At 40.5% G+C, this 21,484-nt stretch overlaps 1 protein-coding gene across 13 annotated transcripts in view; it reads left to right on the top strand.

Annotated features, from left to right (window-relative positions):
• EPS8 (EGFR pathway substrate 8, signaling adaptor) overlaps nucleotides 1-21,484 on the top strand; it is a 127,793-nt gene that overhangs the window by 91,796 nt on the left and 14,513 nt on the right. For 12 of the 13 annotated variants that reach the window (XM_063395169.1, XM_063395164.1, XM_063395167.1 and 9 more), the window contains 9 exons: nucleotides 2,359-2,432; nucleotides 3,525-3,651; nucleotides 4,009-4,097; nucleotides 6,199-6,273; nucleotides 6,869-7,017; nucleotides 9,035-9,218; nucleotides 13,766-13,899; nucleotides 17,642-17,753; nucleotides 19,095-19,238. In XM_063395169.1, coding sequence (XP_063251239.1) covers nucleotides 2,359-2,432; nucleotides 3,525-3,651; nucleotides 4,009-4,097; nucleotides 6,199-6,273; nucleotides 6,869-7,017; nucleotides 9,035-9,218; nucleotides 13,766-13,899; nucleotides 17,642-17,753; nucleotides 19,095-19,238 — 1,088 coding nt within the window. The remainder of the gene's footprint in view (nucleotides 1-2,358; nucleotides 2,433-3,524; nucleotides 3,652-4,008; nucleotides 4,098-6,198; nucleotides 6,274-6,868; nucleotides 7,018-9,034; nucleotides 9,219-13,765; nucleotides 13,900-17,641; nucleotides 17,754-19,094; nucleotides 19,239-21,484) is intronic. The other variant, XM_063395171.1, reaches the window with a different exon arrangement.

The raw sequence follows: 21,484 nt of genomic DNA, 5'->3' as shown, positions 1-21,484 counted from the left end.
TGTTCCTGGGGGACTGTGAGTATTCCTGCATGTTCCTGGGAGTTCTAGGGAACTGTGAGTATTCCTGAGTATTCCTGAGTGTTCCGGGGGACTGTGAGTATTCCTGGGAGTTCCTGAGTATTCCTGAGTGTTCCTGGGGGACTGTGAGTATTCCTGAGTATTCCTGGGAGTTCTGGGGGACTGTGAGTATTCCTGAGTGTTCCTGAGTGTTCCGGGGGACTGTGAGTATTCCTGGGAGTTCCTGAGTGTTCCTGAGTGTTTCTGGGGGACTGTGAGTATTCCTGAGAGTTCCTGAGGGAACCACTGGGTATTCCTGAGTGTTCCTGGGGGACTGTGAGTATTTCTGAGTATTCCTGAGAGTTCCTGGGGGACTGTGAGTGTTCCTGAGAGTTCCTGGGGGACTGTGAGTGTTCCTGAGAGTTCCTGGGGGACTGTGAGTATTCCTGAGTATTCCTGAGAGTTTCTGGGGGACTGTGAGTATTCCTGAGTGTTCCTGGGGGACCAGTGAGGCTTTGGGAGGGCTGAGCTGGAACAGGGATTGGACAGAGCCAGAGAATAAAGCAGGGATTTATTGAAAGGCCTTTAGGGTACACCTTGGCAGGACAAGAGCCTGGCCAGGGCTGCACCCAAGATGGACCCAAAATGGTCACAAAATGGACAAAAGGTCACGAGGTCTCACACTTTGATAAGTTTTGGTCCATTTGCACATTGGGGTTTAATTGTCCAATCCCAGCTCCAGGCTGTGAGGTCCCATCCTTCTTGTTCCTCCCTCCAGCCACCCTTGTTTGTGCTTTTGGGCTGAAAGTTGTCCTTGGTGTGCAGCAGGAGAAGGATTTGTTTTGTGTCCCCACTCTCTGAAAAGAGTTTACCAACACTTAATATGTGGCACAGAACTGCACCCCTGGGCAGCACAGAATCTGAAAAACATGGAGACTAAAACTCAAGGCATCATTTCCCCCCCGTCAGAGGCATCACTTTCAGCTTAGGTGGAGACTCTGTGGTATATTCCTCCAGGGCCTGAGGGATTCCCCTGAGGGGGTTCAAAGGATCCCACACCTGGATCGGATCTGCTGCCACACACAGGAGTGCCAACAGTGGGAAATGGAATTGTGGAGGATTCTCAGAGCCTGCCTGAAAACACACATAGTCTTGTCCATCTGTGTGCAAACTCTGAGATAAGGTGTGCTGACTTAGGCCACAGAATAGAGAAGGTGTTGAGAGAGAAATTGAACTGGAAATAAGTTTCAAACATGGCCTTGCATACAGAACAGATATTTTGGGGAATTAGGACTGTGAAAGATGCACTGTAGCAAGGCCACGTGTGGTAAAACAACAGGTTGTTTAACAGATTGGTGTTGGAAGCATTAGCAGCATTGTGTGGCAAAAGCTGGTAGGCTGAAAAGCATTAATAAGGTATTTTAAACAAGAAATAGCTTGGCTTCTGGTAGAATGGTGTTGAGTTCTACATCTCTTGTGTCTCACCCTTCCCACAAGGTTGAAAATTGAATAAAAATCTTCTAAAATCTCCTCTCAGCTGCCCCATCTCTGTAGAGCTGGGTTTTTCCAACAGCCTAGGAGTGGATTTTTGTGATGCTTGGTAGCACAGAAGTACTTTGGGAAGAGCCCTTCCACAGTGACAGTAGCTGGATGCAGAAGTGGTCGCACAAGGTTGCTGTGCCCTCGCTGGGAGCAGATTTTCCCAATCTAGTCTGAAATGCCCCCAGCCACTGCTGCCTGATCTGGGGAGAAGGATCTGTCATGAGCTGACTTGTCACTTTAGCCATTTTCTGGGTTCCTGTTCAGAGCTGCTTTTCCTTGTGCCTAGCTGGGTGAGGGTTCCAGATTTGGATCTGGGCTTTGTTGTGAAGGTGGTAACAGTAACATAGTCATTGATCTAATGATGATTATTAATCTAATTATTATTAATATAATGATGCTGTTCTCAGTAGCAGGCCAGATATTTCTGACAATTAAAACGTATAATCATGGATTAAAAGGAGACTTGAGATCAGCATTCTTTATTTATATTTATCTTTATAATGGCCAGTATGGCTAATTAGTTTTTTGTTGAATATTTCTTTTTTTTTTAATTTAAAGCCTGCATATTTCTGCAGCTAACTTCATTTATGCAGTTAAGTAGACTGAAAGCATTACAGAAGCTTTTTTTGTGATTCTTGACAGGCATTAAGGTGCAAGATTTTCAGCTTGTGTGGAGTCCTTGCAAAGGGAGTGGTAGAGTTTTGTAGATCTTTTTCTTAATTAGTATACTTAAAAACATAAACTGTACAGGAATTGTTATATACTAATACACTAACACCACATATGTGCATGTCTGATTCTCTCCTCCCCTCTTTGCAGATGAAAAGCACAGACAATACCACGAGCAGGAAGAAACAGCAGAGATGATAGCAGCCAGGATTGACAGAGATGTTGTAAGTGAAAACCTCAAATGATGCTGCTTCTTGTCTGTGAAGTTTTGCAACTCTCCTTTGGGGGAAGACTTTTCTCCACAAGGGAAATGCAGTTCTGGAGAAAAGCTTCCCAAGCAGCTTCTGCTTGTTGTGGTAGTTCTAAAATGAACAGGTGGCAGCTTCTCTTCTTAATTTTCTTTTTTAAAAAGAAAGAAAAACACTCTAAATATTAATGACCAGTTTTCTGCTGTGAAGGGCTGGAAATAGAAATTGTAATTTTTCAAGTAGACTGATTTCAGCAAACTATGTAAGGATAAAAGATTCCATCAATTTAGCAGGACTTGGATATGTGTAATACCTGGAAAAAAAACAGGTATTATCATTTATGAAGTATGATCATTTCTGAAGGCAGCTGGACAGTGTTTATTTATAACTTAAAGCATTATTCCATATTAGCAACAATACTGGGCATTTTCTATGGCACATGCAAGATGAAATCTTGCCCCGTGTGTCATTTTTAACTTTCTGCTTCTCCTCTCTGCTCTTGCCCTCAGCAACACCAGGGGGTCTTGAGAAAAGCACGTTGGGACCTGCTGGATTGGTGTTTTCCATATTCTCCATGTTTTCCCCCAGGGTTCATTCATTCTTCTCCAGTTACTCTTTGAAATCCATTCTTCAAAGAGCACTTCTCCACAAACAGCTTAATTTGTAGAGAGCTTCACCAAATAGCTGAATACTTAGTACTAAAGAAGTTTATGAAGTTATACTCTCTACAAAAATGCCGTCCATTCAAATAAATTGCTGAATTATTTTTGTGTGCTCTCAGCAAAAAATGTAATGTGGAAGTAAATTGTGTAATTGCAATCTGAGCTTAACTATCTTGTTACACATATTTTAAAAACTTTCAGTGGGCCTACATTTTAAAAAATTTAAAATTTGAAATACTTTACAGGTGTGTAAATTTAAAAACACATGGAATCTAAATATGGAATGCCCCAGCATAGAATTTTTTCCAAGGAAGGTATTGGTGTCTGGGAGTCTGCACATTTCAATTTCTGGAGGATTTCTGCTATAGATTCTTAGAGAAACAGTTACTTTTCTTTTCTCCCACAGCAAATTCTGAACCATATTTTGGATGACATAGAGTATTTTGTTACCAAACTGCAAAAAGCCGCTGAAGCTTTTGCTGAACTTTCAAAGAGGAAGAAAACTAAAAAAAACAAAAAGAAAGGACCTGGAGGTAAGAGTTTGTACTGCACACAATTCTGCTCTCAGGATCATTGAAGGAGCTAGGAAATGTCTTTTTGTTTGGTTTTTCTTAATCACTGTAGCAATTTTCCTCTCCATTTGAGCACAAAAGTTCCTGTGCAGTGTTTTCTTAGAGGGAAACCTATGAAAATCCTTTGCTTGATGTCAGTGGGGAATGACTAATTAGAGATGTGACCACAGAATATGCTCCTGCCTTGGTTCTGTATTTATAAAATCCCGTAAGATGGCAAATTTATTGTGTATTTTGTTGTTTACTATATCTGGAATATTTATGGAAGCTACATACATATAAATGGGTGGATAAAAAAAATCTCATTTTCTTCACCAGAGGGTGTTCTTACTCTCCGTGCAAAGCCACCACCTCCAGATGAATTTGTTGACTGCTTCCAAAAATTCAAGCATGGCTTCAATCTTCTGGTAAGTGATAGCAGCTGGTGGGCATGAGATGTGAGACCAGAGCAGGGCTGCCCTCCTCTGGCCTCTGAGCTTTGGGATGCTGCTCCTCAAGTTCTCTAACAATGACTAGAGGAGCATATTTGGCGTTCAGCATCATTGTGTTTCTCCCTTTCCTGATTCTTTAAAGCTTATTTCTTGGGAAATTTGATTCTGAGTCATCAAAGAATTCCTAGGAAGGTTTGTGGGGCTCACAGCTCTGTTGTGTGTTTGCCAGCATCACCAGCTGTGGCCTTAATTTGATTTTATTCAGCCATGCCCATCAGACTCCCTGTGCTTGCTGCCATCATTACCCAGGACCTCCTGGCCTCAGAGTGTTCCATCCAGCAAATTGCTGTCTCTTTATAAGCAGAGATGATAATTCCAGAACCTTCTGCTCCCATCTCCTCTTCTGCAAGTGGGAGTCTCCTGTTCAAGGGAGGCAGCTCGTGGGACACTTCAAAGCATTTGCTGTCACTTCTTCCTTCCTCCTGGGGAATGAATTCTGATTTCAGGGCTGTAGGAAACATTTAGACATGTAAAAAGAAAAAAAAAAAAAAAAAGAAAGAAAGAAAGAAAAAAACCACCAAAAAACCAAACCAAAACAAACAAACAAACAACCAAAAAACAAACAAAAAAAACCCAAAAAAACCGCAAACAAACAAAAAAACCACCCACCACCCAAACTGCATCAAATGTTGTGGTTCTGACCTTACAGGATTGCTGTTTTGAGGGAGGATGAATATCTTGGAACATGCTTATCCTTCTCAGTAAAAGATGTAATGTCCAGGGTTTTTTTCCGTTCTTTTTACTATATTCTGCATTTAAATTCGTTTTTTAAGGCAAGAACAATCTGTGCATCTTTGAATCTTTCTGTTCTGTGCAGGAGAAGTCACAGCTCTTGTTTTGATGCTCAGCAGCATCTGGGATCTGATTCTGGTGTTGCTTTTGAGGAGTTGTGCTGTGACAATGCTTTAACAATGCTTTACTTCAGCATCTTTGCAGGAGCAACAAAAGCCTGAAATTTTTGTGCTTTATGCTAGGCAAGGAGATCTGTATAAAATGAAGAACCTGGTTTGAAAAGAAAAGGAGCAGCTAGAAGAATAAAATAAATTAGATTTAAAACCTCATGCTGGAAGCTTCTAGAAATGCCTACCATCTGTCAAAAAGCTTTAGATAGACCAGGACTGGGTTGTTATGACTGAGGAGCAATGTTTAGGAAGTTACTAGAAGCAAAAACACATCCTCCTCCTTTTCATTTGGAGGGACAGTTGGATGTAAAAGCAGAACCAGGGTAGCCAAAAGCAGTTTGAGGAACAGATGGCAAGATGCAATAGAAACTACTATAACTCTTTAAAGCTCATTTGAACTTCTTATTTCTGGAGCCTGCAAAGCCAATGGGTGATCAGTAGATAAAAGAAACTCTCCAAGAAGCCATATCAGTGAATTTTAATGGTTTAGGGTTTTTAGAATTTTTTTTTTTTATGGTGTTGTTTAGTCATAGGTTGGGCTTGATGATCTCAGAGGCTTTTAGTAGAAATATCTTAATTATAACAGATAAAGTGATAGGTGAAATTCACTATTGATAGATGTGATAGTCATAGACTGGTGAGGAAAAATCTCATATATAAAATAAATCAGAACAAAATGTTAATGTAATAGAGATTCCTGGGAGAAAGACATCTGTCTTCAGTGTGATCAACCACGGAAATGGTAAAAGCCATCAGGAAAAAAAAATACAACACAACATTAACAAAGAGCATCAACATGCCTTTATGTTACCTGGCCTGAATTTTTTTTTTTTTTGCCAGTGTAGCAAAATTGAAGAAGGTGCAAGGTAGACAAGAATGCTTGAAGGAATTACTTCAGCTTGGAAAAGACCAGAGTCAGGAATAATGTAATAAGTCTGTAAGTGGTTACAAGCATTGCTAGAAAAAGTGAGTTGAGAAGGATAATTTCGTTTTATTTGGAGAGTTTGTAGAATATTAATTAAAGCCTGAGCAGGGATGGCCATTCTTGTGTGAAGTATTTATTGTCTTAATTGTTAAATGTTTCTTAAAATGTACCATTTGTTTTATTCCTTCAGGCCAAGTTGAAGTTCCACATCCAAAATCCCAGTGCAGCTGATCTGGTTCATTTTCTCTTTACCCCACTACATATGGTAAGGTTTTACAGTTTTCTAAGCATTTACTTTTAGAACTCTTGCATTTATATGCTCTCTAACCTTTTCAGTGATAACAAGATTGAAATGCTGTGTCCCTGGATGATAAGTAAGGAGAAATGTTTGTATCTCAGGATGAGGTTTTCTTTAGAAAATAATTTGTAACCTTTTCTGCATATTTTCCCTTGTATTAAATGTATTTATTTAAATCATCTTCAGCCTTGTGTTACACTTTGCTGTTATAATTTTTAAGTAGCAATAAAAAATTGAGGTTCTCTACATAATGCAGGAGGAGAGTTGAAAGCATATTTAATGCAAGTATGTGTGGCTTTGATCAGTAAAGCAAAAATAACATTACTCAGAGTGGGTCTAAATAAAAAATGGTTGGTGACCAGAACAACAGCTCTCCAGCAATTAATAGTTTAGTTAATTTGTAGGACACGAAGAGACACTGTTAGATTCTCAGAGAAGTTTTTTCTTCTGGGGTTGTTTTTGAGAGTGATGACTGTTTCCTAGCAGCACTGTAGGTAACACAAATTCCCAGTCCTTGCTGACAACGTGTGTGTTCTTGGCATTATTTAATCCTTGGATTCAGGTGGTGCAGACAACAGGAGGTCCAGAGCTTGCCAGCACAGTGCTCAGCCCCCTCCTGACAAAAGACACCGTGGACTTCCTGCGCTACACCGTCACCAGCGAGGAGGGACAGCTCTGGATGTCCCTGGGAGACTCGTGGACCAAAGCCAGGTGAGAAAAAAGTCTGCAGATTTTAGGGAATGTTCTCCATAATCGAGCTTATCAACATGGTCTTAGTCCCCAGTAAATTCAGTATGACTTTGTTAGGAGTTGGACTCTTGAGAACTGTTCTTTGAAGGTTTTGGAGAGGGGCTCTTGAGCTTCACAGGTATTTGGGATCTCCAGGAGAGACAAAATGCAGAGAGAATTTTTTTTTGTGGTATCCAGAACCTCTTGACATAACCTTCTGGAGTATCTTTTTATGAACCGTCCCTTGCATGTTTCCAGTTGTTTTTCACCATTATTTTTCCAGCCCATCTCTCTGGACTTCATTAGAAAACAATTTGAAGATGCAGTAAAGAGTTACAAAATATTAAATAATAGCTACAAATGTCTGTTTTCAATTTCAAATAATTATCAAAAATTAAAAATTTGCAGTGTCCTTACTTCTTTAAAAGCATCATAATGCTATAAAAATGTTTATTTTATAATTATAAAAAATGTTTATTGACTGAACTGTGCCACATGTGCATACCTTACCAATTGCATTTAATGGACTCACTGTTATGATTTAGCTTAGCTGAAAGTTAACTTCTTTATGCATTTGTTGGGTTCAAGGTAAGTCTGTAGTTTGAAATTAGGTAAATTGAGCATGCAAAAGAAAAATCTGAAATTAGCAAAGAGCATTTTGACTCTATAATTTGTGGTAGATAAGTCCATTTGATGATGATGAAGTATTTGGGCTGGAAATGCAGCATGGCTTTTTGTGTTTATTCACCCTTGCTCTTAAATTTCAGATTGGAACACAAATGTCTACCAGATGGATTTTGTTTTTATTAATTATTTTATTAATTATTTGGTTGATTGAAAGCTCTAGAGGGTAAGGAAGGATGGATGGAAGGAGTGGGAATGGCCTCATAGCATTTGAGCCCCGTGCAGGGAAAATGGATCACTGGGCAAAATAATGGGCTCCTTGTCTTGGGAACTACTCCATTTGTCTGAAAAAAGGGTAATGGAAAGAGAAATAGCTTGTGTTTGGTAGTGAGGAATGAAGCACTTAAAATGCAGTTGGCTGACCTGTGCAGATCAGAATTGATGGTGAGATTGATCTCAGTATCCAGAGGTGCCCTGGGGTGGGCTGTAGCAGGAGAGGGGAATGGTAAAATCAAAGATCACTGACCCAGCCCAGGCCCAGCAGGCTGGGAATTGCTGGCTGCTCGTGTGACTGGCAGCCCTTGATTTGTCCCTTGATTTTGAGCAGTGTCAGCAAGGAGCTGTTAAAAGACTTTAATGTACATCCCTGTTTCTGCTTCCACCATAAAGAGACAGTAATTTCTGTTGTGGGACAGAGTGATATGTATAGTGCAAAGGCAGAGCAGTAAAGCATCAATGAAGGTGTTTGGTACTACAACAGAGAATGCTAATGGAACTCTGAAAAGTACTACAGGATTTTATAAAGATCAATCTTGACTATAAAACAGCCAATATGATGATAATTCTTGTGTCCTGGAGCATGTGGAGTTGGGTGGGGTTTATGTCTGTAAAAGCCACTGTTTGGTTTTTGGGTTTGGTGTAGCTAGGCCCCCTAAGATTCCAAGCTTCATAGGTGCTCTCAGGTGTTCTTACAAAGCTGGCTGTTTCTCTGAAGTCTTTTGTTGGTGCTCTCACACAAATAGAGAATTGCAATATTTTCCCCCACGTCTCAGCATTAGAACAAGTCCTAGATTTGCTTTGATTCATTCTTCTATTACCCATCCTTTGCTGTAAGGCAGAAATTTGTGTGCTTTAGCACTGACATGTCCTTACAGAGGCAGCAAACTCCTTCTTCAGGGCACTGCAGGGAGGATAGTTGAGGTAAATAAATGTGTTCTGCTGGTTCTCTCTGTTCCAGCACGATTCTGCCCGTACTGCAAGCCCAGCCTCTCCCCTATACTAATAAAAATTCTAAAGCGTTTCAGTTTATAGGAACCCCATTAAACCAGCATTTGCATGGCCCTTGACACAAATTTCTGATTTGCTTTTCGCACAGAGCTGAATGGCCAAAAGACCATTTTATTCCTCCTTATGTCCCCCGCTTCCGAAATGGTTGGGAGCCCCCCCTGCTGAACTTCATGGGAGCCCCAAAGGAGCAGGAGCTCAACCACTTGGCCGAGTCTGTGGCAAACGTGGCAGAGCAGCAGCGGAAGCAGGAGATGAAAAGACTGTCAAGCGAGGTAAGGCACTGCAAAAGCGTGTTCAAACCCTGGAAAATTGGATTTTTAAAGGTTTTAGTATATAGTAATATATGTGGGGCAGTATGGAGGATTTAAGGCATTGTCTAAGTCCTTCTTCACCTTCTTCTTCATGGTTTTGGGTGATTTTTCTTATTGGGTGAAAAAGTCCGCATTGCAGACCTCAGGTAATCAGTTATTGGGTCAAAAATATAAATAATATAGGTGCCATTTCATTATTGGGTAATTAGCTCTTAAAAGACCTTGGAAAGAGATAGACACCTCCATTTTCTACCTTTAGTTAGAGCTCAGGACAGTGAGACTGTGCTGTAGATAAGAATTAATAAACACTGAGTCCAAACACTAAACTGCAACTCCCTTGAATTTATCCCAGCTCTAACACAAAGAAAAGAAGATAAGGAGCTAACAAAAGTGTTCTGGTAATTAGTTAATTAACACCAACCCCTTTCTTCCTAAGGACCATATTCTGGTATTGGGATTAGAGTTGAGAGGCAGGAGCAATGAGAGGCATTTTAAAGCATGATTTATTGAATTTATCTCTCCAGTCCCATGAGGGAGTGAGGACTTCTTCACAAATAAGGTAGAGCTCAGTAGCCCGTGGTCAGTGGCCATAAGACCACAGGTTACAAGTTCTTTTAAAGGTTAATTAGCCAATAAACTACTGCCACACATATTGTTTTAACTTTCACACCAATGGCTAATTAAACTGTATCACACGTCCTGTTCCAATGTGGGATTTTTTAAACAATCATACAATGACACACAAACCACTTGCTACACCTTAAAACTTCTTACTATTTCTGTAACTGCTTCTATATCCACGCTTTAAAACCTTAAAATTTTCCACTAACTAGCTTAATGTGTTTCTCTCTAAACTACAAACCACATTTTTGCCTATAGTCTCCAGGTCTGGAAGCCTTTTCCAAGGCCTCAGGTCTAAACCCTGAGTTCATTTTGGTGTTTGGACCTACATACACAAGATTTTGAGAATTTTGTGGGCCTGGAATTCCCACATTCTGGGACATTCCTGGAGTAGCCATGCTCTGTCAGTGGAAGCTCTTCACACTCAATGCTGAAGATATAGGAAGCCAAATGCCTGCTCAGCCACCAAAATGCAACTGGTTTTAGTTTAAATCTAATGTTAGCTAATCCAATGTACCCTTGTAGCAGCTGTGAGGTGAAAGTACTCCTAAGAATTTCCTAGGTTCACTTAAGAGTCTTTTCTATCTTGGGGAATTATTATTGGCTGTTATGGGATGTTGTTTGCTTGCAGATTAATTCTAATTTGAGACAGCAAAGCCTCCCCAGCAAAAACTTCCCAGTCACATTAAAACTTTATTTTCATGACAATCTCTGTCAAAAAAAAAAAAAAAAAAGGTCTACTTAGCTATAAAGACAAAAAAAATTAGTAAAAGCCCTGCCAAGCAAAGGAGGGATAACATGATACATATTTGATTACTCAAAGCACTGTTTGGCTTTATGCCTAACAAGATGCACAAGAATAAATGTGACAAAAAGTAAGTTATTGCCAGTGATTCATTTTGAGAATAAAAGCATTTAGTAAAGTTAATGGGCACAGTAATGTGCAATGCAGCTTTTGCCATTGCTGTCACCACCCCCTTCCCTAGTGACCTCCCAAAAAAGCATCAAACATTCTCTCATTTTTCACTACTGAGCTACATTTCAATGTGTTTTCTTGTTTATAGTGTTCCTTCTAAATAATAATAATAATAATAATAACAACAACAATATCTAAACTTTTCCAATAGTATATTAAAAATCATTAATTTTTCTCTTTTGAGGATTCTAAGAATTTCACGTTATTTATTTATATATATAATAACCTAAAAAATATATCTGAAGGAGGAGAATATATTGAGGTATTTCAGCTGCTTGTGTTTCAGGGAATTGATTTCACTTCAGTCTTTTTCCTGCACTGGTAGTTGTTTATGCTAACTTAACCTCTTTGTCTTAACCTTCAAAAGACACACATATACCAAAAAAAAAAAAAAAAAAAAAAAAAGAAAATAAAAAAAAAATAAAAATAAATAAATATATATATATATATATATATATATATACACACATACACACACATATATATCCCAATTCATTGCAGCAGTTTGTGTGCCTGGTTCCTGGGATGGCAGGCATTGCTTTCATGACTGTCACTGATTCCCAAAAGGTTCTGGGCAAACAATTTAACCTTGGTACCTTGGCTCCCTGTGCCCACGCCTCCCGAGCACATCCCTGGAGGGAAAGGCACTGAGCTCCTTAATAGCTGTGAAATGCAGCAGGTGCTCAGCTGGAAAAAGCTGCCTGAAGTGCAAAATGCTGTTTTGTCTGCAGCAAAAGCAGCGCCCTGGAGCGGGTGATAGCAGGATAATTATTCTCTCCTAAGTCTGCTGTAACAGCTTGTTCAGTGAGGAGAGATCAGAGGAGAATGGAAGTGTTCATCTCTTGGGGCTAATTCATCTCCCCAGAGCCCGGGCTGCCTGTGGAGAGCTGTGCTGGGAGAGGAGACAGGGTGCATGGCCTCTTCTCCCTTCTCTGGCATCAGGAAAAGTGTATTGGGGGTTCCCACCCCTAGAAAACTCTTTTCTTCTTTCCATTCCTGAATTCCTGAATTCTAAGATCCAGCCACACGTGCTGCTCCCAGCAGAGGGGTCTCAATGTGGAGCAGTTCAGCAATGAGGATTTCAAATGGTGGTGAAACAGCCACACCAGAGAGTGTCCAGTGAGGCTGAAGCAATGTGAATTATTTGTGTGTGAAGTAAAATGAATTCCTCCTTCCTTGGTGTCTTTTGATGTAAGGCGTAAGCCAGGTGACACTGGAGATTTTTTCCAAATACATCTTATTTGGAAATCACAGTGTTTTGAAGAATTTCCTATTTGTATGGGGAGTTCTGTGGGGTTTAGCTGCTTTTCATAAACCCTCAGTCCCCATAGCGAGTGTCTCTGGTGCCACATCAGACACCTGGAGGTAGAGATTAGGTGAGCAACTTTTCTGTGGCCACACTGAGGTAGGAAAACAATAATCCAAAAGCAAAAACAGCTCAGGAGAAAGCTAAACAACCCCAACAATCCAGGCTTAAAGGTTTGGTAATTTCTGGTGAATCTCAGCCAGTCTGACCTGTGCAGCATAAGGAAAGGATATGAAATTAGCTATTTCAATATCATCATACCCACAAATGAACTGTTAAGCTTGGTCTTGTTTTTGGAAATGGTGATTAAGATCATTCTTGCCTAGAAGGGCAGTGTTGATACTGAATTCAAGATGATTTTTTTTTCTTAAAAAAAAAAAATTTCTAAGGCCTTGAATGTTCTAACATAAAGTATGATTATTTTCCCTAATTAAAATCCATAAGTATAACTATCACACTCCTTTTTGCATTTCTTCATGGACTACAGCCATATTCAGTGAGGGTGTGTGCTGAATGAGCTTTTTCATATTATGATCTTGCAATAGAGTGATAATTTCACCTCATTTCTTACACAGCCCTACTGTTGGCTGCCTAGAGGTTTGTGGCTCGAAATGTACATCCAGAAGAGAGGCCCAGAGCAGTTTTACAGTTTATTTTAAAGCAGTACAGCCGCTGTTTACAAGTTGTGTTGCCGTGGTGATGTGTGCACGATGACACGGCCCTTGCCCCAGAGAGCTGCTTTTCTGAAGAACATCCAATATTAATGCAGTGCGCCGACTCGGGAGAGAAATTCTTTTATTCTCCTCCTTCTGATCTCGAAATGCCCGAGTTATTAACTTTCCATGGCAGATGTTATAAATGCCAATGCAATACTCCAATTAAAATAATTTGGTTTATTAATCAAAAGATCGAATTACAGAATTTCGATAAACCCACCAACAGCGGAGACACTCGACAGTGTTTTTCCCGGGAAAATGCCAAGGGTGAATCCCGAGACACAGAACCTGGCAGTCTGCTGTCTCCCCCTAGGTTTACAAACTTGCCCGGTTCGGGGCTTGGTTTTTATACACTTTATTCTGCCTTTGGCAATATTTCCCCATATTTCCCTTTGTTTCCCAGCTAGCTATTCAAATCCAAGGGTGTCTCCGGCCAGGCTGGAAAGAGTTCTTTCTCTCAGTTCATATATTAATGTCCAGTTTCTATAGATCCTCATGGCTGATGAATGGTCGAGATATGGATGATGATGCTTGATGCTGGTGGCCCTGCCGCCTCATCTTGATGGGTCTCCTCCTGGTGCTCAAGGAGGCTGCCAGTTTTTCCTGTAAACCTTTTGTCTATTTCTGAATGTTAGCTTCTGGGGTGGTGCCTGCCTTTTCATAATTTGGTTTAACAAAATGCTACAAGGTATCCTGAAACTTATACTTTCATACAACACACACATATATACAGTTTTTATAGTTTTCAATTTATCATTAACCATAAGAACATGAATTACTCATTTTGCATTTTTCACAGCAGAGCTGTGGGCACTGAGGGAGGGGGGATGAGGCGCAGGGGAGGATGGCACTAACCCGCGGGTGGCTTTGTCCCCTTTGTGTCTTGCAGCCTCCCGGCGTGCCCGACTACCCCCCGGCGGATGGGTATGCATTCAGTAACACGGCCTACAAGAGAGGGCCTCTGCTGGACCAGGGGGCAGCTGTGGCTGCCTTTAAGCAAACTGTTAGCCGACATGTAGATAGGTAACCCCGAGCCCGGTGCTGTGGAAAACTGGCCCCACTTCTTGCTCCTGGGGTGGTGGGGTCTGGGACTGCCTTGTTGTGCTGATGCCTTGAGTTGGTGCCATGTCTGGGTGGCCAGAAAGTGATGCCTTATAGAGACAGGGCAGAGCCAGAGAATAAAGTAGATATTTATTGAAAGGCCTTTATGGTACACCTTGGGCAGGACAAGAGCCTGGCCAGGGCTGCACCCAAGGTGGACCCAAAATGGTCACAAAATGGACAAAGGTCATGAGGTCTCACCCTCTGATAAATTTTCATTTGCAAATTGGGGTTTAACTGTCCAATTGCAGCTCCAGGCTGTGAGGTCCCATCCTTCTTGTTCCTCCCTCCAGCCCACCCTTGTTTGTGCTTTGGGACCTGAAAACTTGTAACAGTTGTCCCTGGCCTTCAGCAGGAAAAGGATTTGTTTTGTGTCCCTGCTCTGTGAAGAGCTGACTAACATTTAATACAAGGCTCAGAACTGCACCCCTGGGCAGCACAGAATGTAAAATACATGAAAGCTAAAACTTAAGGCATCAGTGTCACTGTCTCCACTGGGGAAGTGTTTCTTTTAGCAGTGGGTATTCTGCTTTTCCTTATCTAAAGTGTATCATTAAGAGTCTTTTTGTATGATTTCTATGAAATGCTCTGTTTGTCTATGATTTTAAATTGCTGCTTTTGTCAAAAGTGATTTGGTGGATTTCCAACCCAACTGCAAGCACAGAATCCACCCACTTTGCTTCAAATTTTAGTTCTGATTTGTTTCATGTTTAAATACACTCTTTGCTCTTTTCAGAATCACAAAGAATGACAAGTCTGCTCTGAGATTCACCTGTCCTCGTTTTGATTGATTGTTTGATTTTCTTAGCTGCTCACTTAGTGCTCCGTCACCTCCTGCTTTTTGTTTTCTGAGCTGGTATATAAATACCCACTTTTAGAACAGTGACACCTTGTCTCTTCCATCCTCCTTCAAATGTTACAGAAAACACTCTGAAATGTTTGCATAGCAAACTGTGTCTTTTTGCACATCTTTCACCCCCTTCATTTTATCCTAAAACTGAATAACTTGACAAGATGATATGCAATGATCCTTGGCCTTGTGTCTGGGGAGAATTCATACCAGCACAAACTGTGGCAGCAGATCAGTAAGGAAGCATTGGAATTGCTCTCCTGCTCCAAACCATATTCTATATGTACTATACAAAAAGTATTTTGTCTTATGAACCATGGGAAGATGTTAAAGCTAAATTTTGGGGATCAACTTGCTGGTTAAAGCATCCTCAATGTAACTCTTTTGATGACAACCTTTTCAGAAATCCCTAGTCTTGAGCCATGTGCTAAAAGATCCTGCTGTTAATCTGCATGCAAGCCAATTCCCACGTGGTGTGCAGGTGGAAGACACTATTATTTTCCTGAACTTTGGATTTATTCTTCATAGCAACAGCAGCAGATTAATCATCTCTTAATTGTTTTCTCAATCTTGATTGCCTGTTGCATTCTGGTCTCAAGACCAGTCACTTTGAAATCTGGATGATCTGCACTCTAAATTCCTTTCCCTTACCTGTAATGGGGTAAAACCCATTTTGTCCTTTAGAGTAAGAATGCTCCATGCAAAGGTTTTTGCCCGCACCTCAGTTTTAGAGAAAGAGTCTTACTGCAGTGAAGTGTTGATGATATCAGGGTGTTTGTCTGGAACTGAAAGAGTTATCCAAGCCTCCTCTGTGGAGGGTAAAGAGAAATGGGTGTTTCTAAGAATCAGGTCATGAAAGGTGAAATTAGTCTTTGGAAAGCTGTGGAATGAGACCTGCTGCACTGGTGCCTGTTTCTCACCACTGATGTAAGACATTCTTCCCTTGGGTGATGCAAATTAAGTGTCAGAGTGTTAGACTTTCAGTGGATATTAGGTATTTCTGCAACTCTGATGCCACAAGAGCACTGAATAATTTTCAGCAAGTTTTGTGCTGTTTCAAAGTAACAGTTTTTTGCTGTGCAGTTTGTCTTTCATTGTCATTTGAAAAAAAAAGCTCTCTGAAAGTCTGTGCAAACCTCTAGGCTCTCGAGCACTGGACAGGGAAGAGCTGAGGCCTGAAATTATGGTATATCTGACAGGCAGTAAGAAACACAGTGGAGGATGGATGGAGGGAAGTGATCAGAATATTTATGCCCAGAGTAAACTGGCTCATTAGGCTGGGCTTGAAAAATTAGGGTCTCTTCAGAAGCATGTCTGGGCATGTTGCTGAGTCAAGTAAAACTAAAATGTAGACTTTTTAAAAAATCTTCCTGAGGTATATTTTTTGAAGGAATCAGGATAGTTAGGTGTGGACAAAATAGGAAGACACAGTTATTGAAATGATTTTGGAAAGGCTACCCAAAAGTAAAAGTACTGTCAGAGCTACATTAGTCACATCTCTGAGATAGTAAGGAAGAAAATCAAAATTAGATGAATTTTAAGGGAGTAGCAGGAAAAATTGGTATTACTCACATGGCTGAGCCTCATACCAGCTATCCTGCAGGCTGGGGGTCATCCCCTGCTTGTCACTCTCTCCTTAAACACTCTTAGCGTCCTGTCTTTCTTTCAAAATCATCTCTCAATCTAAATATGATTTTCCCTGGTTCTGCCCTTCAAGTCAAGTGAGACAGTTCTCCACAGCCATGCAGTAGCCAGGCAGCTGCTGGACTGCTCAGGCACCCCTGGAACCCAGAGTTACACAGCAGCAGCCACCACCCGTGTTCACAGGCTGTGACCTTGTACCCAGCATTTCAAACCATGGACTGCTTCACGTTTTAATTGGCTGTTTGAATTCATTTATTTATTTAATTATGTATTTATTCATGTGGGGTTGTTTTTTTGTTTGTTTGCTTTCTTTACTGTCCAGTGTGGGTTTGGGGGTGGTTGGGTGTAATTTGCAGCAAATGTATGAAGTTACTGGGGGGGTTTTCTGCACCTGTTTGGAGTGGACTGGGGGCTTCTCAATTAAAAAATTGTTATCTCAAAGAAAGTAGTAGCTCTGTAAGCAGACAGGACAGGTCTTTCCTCATGGAAACAGAAGGATACAGAGCTTACTGTGACATGCCTTGTTCTACAGTGAATCCTGTGTGTGACTGGCAAGAATTTATTTCTCATTCTTAATTGATAAAGTAACTTGAAGTTGTTAAAGCTGATGGCATCTTGGGTCACTTAAGAAAACTGATCTTCAATAGGTGAACATTTTTTAGAGTTTAACTCCATTAGTATTGATGGCAAAAATTTATTCATCTATTATGCATTTGAAACAATCTGTGATGAACACTAGAAATACAATTTCAAACAAAGCCCAAGCTAGCAATTATATCCTAAGTATAGCCATTTGTTTATATGGCAAATAACTATTTAACCTTCTGTAGGAAAACAAACTAAATATAGAGTACATGTTTGTTTTGAAACAATAGCACCTGCTAATCTAGGTTGTTATCACACATCTTGCAAGCAGCGAGCTGATAAAGATTAGCAGTTCTTGAGGTCTGTGTACTTCAGCCACCTCTTTATTTTGTTTTATTTGCACTTTTATATTTTTTGGCACTTAAATCAGTGTGTTATGAATAGGTAGCTCTACAGCAGCATCATGTTATGGTTGAGAGGGTTTTTTTTTAAAAAAAATATTTTGCAGGTTATTCGGAAAGGGCATTTTGGTTTTTTAGTTGCTTGACTGTCTCACTGAACAATAGTCTGATCTTTGCTTTGCAGAAACTATGAAGCACACAATAAAGCACAGAGCAAGAAATATGCCAAATGCAAGTACGAATTCGTGGCAAGAAACAACAGTGAGCTTTCTGTCATGAAAGAAGAGATTGTGGAGGTAATTTTGTTTGCAAAGACAACACACAAACTTCTGCTGCTGCTCAAAGCTGAGGGTACCTTTCCTGTGGACAGTGTGGCTTTCCTTAATGTTTGCTTCAATGTGTTTGACTTAGCATGGAAAGTTCAAGTGCAGAATTTGTTTTGCATCAGTTTTGCTGACTTAGGAAGGGTGCTGTAGAGATCCGTGCTCGAAATACATTTGTGTGTTCCTTCCACCTTCTCTAGTGTTGCTTTTAAACATTAAGCAGTGTTTAAACAACTGTGTACTCGTAGGGTAGAGTGGAGGACTGTTCTTTCTAAAAGGATGAAAGTGAGATACATTTGGAAGGGAGGGAGCAACAAAGAGAGAAAATGCTGAATGTGAGGATGTGGGGCTGTCAGTCAGACTTCTGACTGCTCCTGGCCATCCTGCTCCCATTCCCTGTTTGCTAAGAAGTGTTGTGTCTCCAAATTTGTGCTCTCCCAGAGCTGCCTTTACTTGGGTTATTAGCAATTATTTATTCCTTTTGTCAGCAGCATGCGGGTTGGAGAGGTGGCAGCATCTCTGTGCAAGTATTTGATTTTTGTTCCACTGTCTGATCCAGCCCACTCCTGAGTTTTACAGAACTTCACTGCACACATAGATATTCTTTCTTGAGAACCCCATTTTGAAAAGTGCAGTAGAACCATGTGGACTTAATGATGGTGAGAACCAGGGAAGAAGCAGGGGGTTCTGAGGGGCTCATCTGTGCAAGGTCTGCTGGCAGACACAGAACCTGGCAAAGTTGTGGGTTCTGTTTTGAAATGATTCACAGCCTAAGTCAAAAAAGACAGGTTGGTAAAATCTTTGGCACGTGGCCAGAATGGAAATAAGCCACGTGAAGATTTATCAAGTCTCTGATGGTGTTCAGCACTTCTCAAAATGGCTTAATAATAGTGAGAAAACTTCTCTGGACATGCTTTGTAAAATAAAAGGTTTTAATAATGACAAAAATAATAAACATCATAGAATGAAGAAATATAAGTCAAAAACAGTGTAGAAAACACTTTTACACTGGCTGAGGCAGTCCAAAAAAGCACAGACACCTCTGTGCTCATTCTTAAGTACTGAGTGACCTGGGTGAGCTATTTGGCACTTGCCCAATGACATTAACAACAGGCTTTAGGTGCCCTTCCAAACCCAACCAGTGCCTGTGTGCTGGCACTGAGCCAGTTACAATCAGAAAGCTGTAGAAAATTCTAATTTAATTTCCTTACATGTTCAGATGTAAATTGAAACTCTTTCTCTTACATGGAAACACCTGCTGCGGTGTGGAAATGCATTCCTACAGTAGATAATTAATTTACCAAATTATTTCAGATTCTGGACGACAGAAAGCAGTGGTGGAAGGTTCAGAACAAAAGTGGCAGCACGGGCTTTGTGCCAAACAACATTTTGGACCCTCTGAGGAACGTGGAAGGCGCTCAGGGATGGCCAGAGCCTGCCTACACCCGCACCATCCAGGTACTGCCCACCCTGGGGACAAAACCCACCCTGGGGACAAAACCCCCCCTGGAAGGGTCAGTGTGGGCACTGTCCTGTCCCCTGATGTGTCACAAAAAATGTGCATTTCCTCTAGAGGCTGAAGGTGATGCCTGTGTTTCACAGAGAATACAGTAAAATGTTTTACCTCCGTTTTGTTTCACCTGCTTATTTGCTTAGAGGTGGTAACTTCAGTCCTAATGGATGTGGATGCATTTATTTTAATTGCAAATATCCTTTGTGAATTGATAGCTGTTGATGCCAAAGAAGGAGTTTGAATTATTTAAGGTAGGGTCATCTTTGTTTTTCCTAGAAGAGTGAGCTCTAGCTTTTCCTTTTGTTTTCTGTCTTTGTGTGTCTCTATCCCAGTCTTGAGTTTATTTAATTATTGTAATTTTTGAGTCATAAAAAGAAGGTATATTTGCTTTTGATTTCACAAAGCAAGTATTTTTCCATTATTATGTCTGTGCATCAATAGCACTCTATTATCCTGATCTAATTTTAATTTTCTTTCTTTCATGTACTGGTGTGGAACTAATATTTTTGTGGTTATTTCTTTTTATGTTGAACAGAATCAGAGGGTAAATTAATTAAAAATAATTCTTGCATCAGCACAATTATTCACCCAAGTAAGGATATACAGGCTAAAACTGTAATATATATTTTTAGACAAAATTTAAGGGGCTTAGAGGCTGCTAAAAGAAGAAGTTATATTTTCTAAGACTTCTTTCTTTCCTTTTTTTTTTTTTCTAACGATCTTGAAAGTTTAGGCAAACAAGTTTGGATTAAGCAGAAATTCCAGGCCTGCCTCTAAATCAAACTTTTAAACCAAACTTCTGCTGAAGCTTGACGTTTAATAATTTAATGTTCACTCGTTGTGTCTGCACCTTCCAGCTGATGACTGAAAACCAAGAAATGCCACAATGTTTTGCAAAATAACGTAGCAGCCCTGCCTTGATCTTGGTGGGCTCGAATCAGACATTTCTGAGCTTTCCTCTCCCAAACTGTTTGCCTGTAGCACCTTGGCTCATTCTGCACTGATTGTGGATTTATTTGGCTGTCTGTGAAGTGAAGCATGCACTGAGTGCTTTTCAAATCCTGATTTAAGGGTCTGGCTTGGTTTTTTTCCTTCCTGTGCATGTTGTTTTGTGTGTTTGGAATTTGCCACCTGAGCCCTGAGCAGGCTGAGTAGAGTTTTGAGTAAAGGTTCTCACACTATTCCTCTGCAGTGCACTGCAGGGTTTGAAGTTTCCTGTTTGAAATCATGGCAAGAGATGGCATATAATAAAAAATAATAATTTCCACGAAGCATTCTCCATGGACCTATGAAAATTAGGGTCAGGGAACACCATTTAAGATAAGTTTAATACTTTGCCCTCTGGCAGGTTATTCTACAGTTTGATCATAATGAAATGTGAGTGAAATACTGTGAAATTATTTATGAATATAACGAAATGCAAAGGATAAATGAAATCTTTACCAAGACATGTCAGTAATGCTGTTTTAACTTCATGGTGATTATTATAATTTTAGCACTCCTGAGCATTCTCATTTGTCTGTTTTCCTGTGATGGACACATGGTTCATTTTAGGAAGTGTTTGCATAACTCCATTTATTTTCACAGCAGCACTATGAGACCTTGCTGCTGTTTCAGGGAGAACTGAGCCCTTCAAGGGATGAAAGCCAGACAGGGGAACTTGAGGGCAGAGCAGGAAATCAAAGTGGTTCCTGTCAGTGCCTTTGGCAGACCTGAGCAGGAGCAAGCTCAGTGCTGATCCTGGGCAGCTTTTGCTGCTCTCCCAAGTCATCTTCAGCTTTCAAAAATCTGCTTTCAAAGTGCTGTGGCCACCTGCAGATAAATGTTGTGTGCAAGGCCAGACTAATTACAGACTAATAACCTTTAATGCACTGCTCACCATTGTAGAATATCAGGAACAATTAAGGATTCCATTGAAAGAGAGGATTTTTTCACCTGATTATGCTGCAGACACCCATTCTCTGAGAGGTGGATACCTCATTATCATAATTACTCTCAGAGCTGCAAAGTTGTGGTTTGTTTTTGGCTTTTTGCACCCACTCTGTCCCCTTGCCTAGTGACTTCTAAGGCCACACACTTTAAATCCTGATTTTTCACTCAGTTACTCTCAGGATCCAGGTCCCAAATAGTGATATTGTCAGAAATAGCCGAGTTATTTAATTATCTTTGTGAGTCAGAGGCTGTAACATTG

The sequence above is a fragment of the Prinia subflava genome, chromosome 4 (genome assembly GCF_021018805.1).
Source record: "Prinia subflava isolate CZ2003 ecotype Zambia chromosome 4, Cam_Psub_1.2, whole genome shotgun sequence".
In the NCBI taxonomy this organism is placed as follows: Eukaryota; Metazoa; Chordata; class Aves; order Passeriformes; family Cisticolidae; genus Prinia; species Prinia subflava.
The sequence above is the reverse complement of the archived record's forward strand: the minus strand, read 5'-3'. Positions and strand labels throughout refer to the sequence as shown.